At 43.2% G+C, this 2286-nt stretch overlaps 1 protein-coding gene across 1 annotated transcript; it reads left to right on the top strand.

The window, feature by feature from the left end:
* The first annotated feature begins 1065 nt into the window (after window positions 1-1065).
* LOC113904828 (olfactory receptor 56A4) lies at window positions 1066-2007 on the top strand. The gene has a single exon (XM_027561917.1). It carries the CDS (start codon window positions 1066-1068, stop codon window positions 2005-2007), a length of 942 nt encoding a protein of 313 aa, XP_027417718.1.
* The last annotated feature ends 279 nt before the right edge of the window (window positions 2008-2286 follow it).

The raw sequence follows: 2286 nt of genomic DNA, 5'->3' as shown, positions 1-2286 counted from the left end.
TATCAACCAATGTTCTAAGTTTTAGTATGACAACCATTTATAAGGTGATCTCATAATTATCTTAGATTTATTCATAAGTGGTTATAGTGTACCAGGCCAGGAACACATGGAAATCTGTTTATCTGTGTTTGTGAATGATGGGGAATCCATGTGTGGTCAGATAAATACAGCATGTGCTGCTATCACTTACTCCTATAATAGTACCTTTAAACCCAAACTGTTGACTCTAAGGGGCTTCCCTGGTGGCTCAGCAGTGAAGAATCCACCTGCAATGCAGAAGTCCTGGGTTCCATCTTTGGGTTGGGAAAATCCCCTGGAGGTGGGCATGGCGACCCACTCCAGTAGTCTTGCCTGGAGAATCCCTTGGACAGAGGAGACTGGAGAACTAAGAGTCAGATACGACTGAAAGTACTTCGCATGCACAAACATTGACGCCTACAATTTCTTTTTCTTCTCTCAACTGCTTGCATTAGGAGACTTTTCCATACATTCTTATTGCAAAATTTTTCTTTTTAGAACTCTTTAAGGTGCTATTTTCTGTAAAATGATAGTCATAATTCTAAAGGCTGGTATTTTCTGGTAAGGCACATAGGCCTGATTTCTGCTTTGCCTGTATTGTCCTCTCTTGCTGGAAGGACAAGAATAGGATTCATGGGGCCTATGCTGATCCAGCATCAAGGCCTATGTAAGTGTTTTTGTAAATAGAGGCAGAAATTTTAGTGGCTAAGAGCTTCAGCTGTAAATTCAGATTTAAGATTCAGAAGTTGGGAAAATGTGAACAGTGAGAAGGGGTATAGATGGGAATTATTCAAGCTAAAGTGGAAATATGGTCATTTTACTATCATTTTATTTGTAGAATTTTAATAGAATAAATGGGTTTATATTTAAAAAGTGATGTGCTAAAAAATGTGATGTGCTTATACTTATAAAATACTCACTCCATTATTATAATTTTTCAGTGGTTCTTTGGAAAATAAGTTACTTTCCCATAGGTAGTCATGTTGTTGGAATGGGTTTACTCTTGTCTTTCAGGTTTTCCAAAGGCTCAGCTGTGATCAGGATTACATGGGATTACCCAGCAACTACACCACTGCTCCAGTCTCAGAATTTCTCCTCATCTGCTTCCCTAACTACCAGAGCTGGCAGCATTGGCTGTCCCTGCCCCTCACTCTCCTCTTCCTCCTGGCCATGGGGGCCAATGCCACCCTCCTGGTCACCATCCGGCTGGAGGCCTCTCTGCATGAGCCCATGTACTACCTGCTCAGCCTCCTCTCCCTGCTGGACATGGTGCTCTGCCTCACTGTCATCCCCAAGGTCCTGGCCATCTTCTGGTTTGACAATAAAGCCATCAGTTTCTCAGGCTGCTTCTTCCAGATGTTTATCATGAATAGCTTCCTGACCATGGAGTCCTGTACATTCATGGTCATGGCCTATGACCGCTATGTGGCCATCTGCCACCCATTAAGGTACCCGTCCATTATCACTGACCAATTTGTAGCTAGGGCTGCCATTTTTGTTGTGGCCCGGAATGGCCTTCTTACTATGCCTATCCCCATACTTTCTTCCCGACTGAGATACTGTGCGGAGAACATCATCAAGAACTGCATCTGCACTAACCTGTCTGTGTCCAAACTCTCCTGTGATGACATCACCTTCAATCGGCTCTACCAGTTTGTGGCAGGCTGGACCCTACTGGGCTCTGACCTCATCCTTATCATTCTCTCCTACTCTTTTATCCTGAAAGCTGTGCTAAGGATTAAAGCTGAGAGAGCTGTTGCCAAGGCCCTGAGCACCTGTGGTTCCCACTTCATCCTCATCCTCTTCTTCAGCACAGTCCTGCTGGTCCTAGTCATCACTAACCTGGCCAGGAAGAGGATTCCCCCAGATGTCCCCATCCTGCTCAACATCCTGCACCACCTCATCCCCCCAGCTCTGAACCCCATTGTTTATGGTGTGAGAACCAAGGAGATCAAGCAGGGAATCCAGAAACTGCTCAGGAGGTTATAAGAGGTAAAATGCGAGAGGGACTTGTCAAGCCATAGTTACAAGAGCTTAACTAGAGTGATATTATTTTTCAAATAAAGAAAACCTGTTTCTATGAGTTTGCTTCTGTTATGTTTTGTTTGTTGGTCTTGCCTTTTAGATTTCACATATAAGTGAAATCATGTAGTATTTGTCCCTTCTCTGTCTGACTTCTTGGACTTAGCATGTCCTCTAGGTCTAACTTGTTGCAAATGGCAAAATTTTGTTCTTTTAAAAAATGCCTGCATAATAGTTTTTTATACA

The sequence above is a fragment of the Bos indicus x Bos taurus genome, chromosome 15 (genome assembly GCF_003369695.1).
Source record: "Bos indicus x Bos taurus breed Angus x Brahman F1 hybrid chromosome 15, Bos_hybrid_MaternalHap_v2.0, whole genome shotgun sequence".
NCBI lineage: Eukaryota > Metazoa > Chordata > Mammalia > Artiodactyla > Bovidae > Bos > Bos indicus x Bos taurus.
The sequence above is the reverse complement of the archived record's forward strand: the minus strand, read 5'-3'. Positions and strand labels throughout refer to the sequence as shown.

Excerpts from the sequence above, each read along its gene's own strand:
- LOC113904828 (XM_027561917.1), top strand. The coding sequence starts at position 1,066 with ATGGGATTACCCAGCAACTACACCACTGCTCCAGTCTCAGAATTTCTC.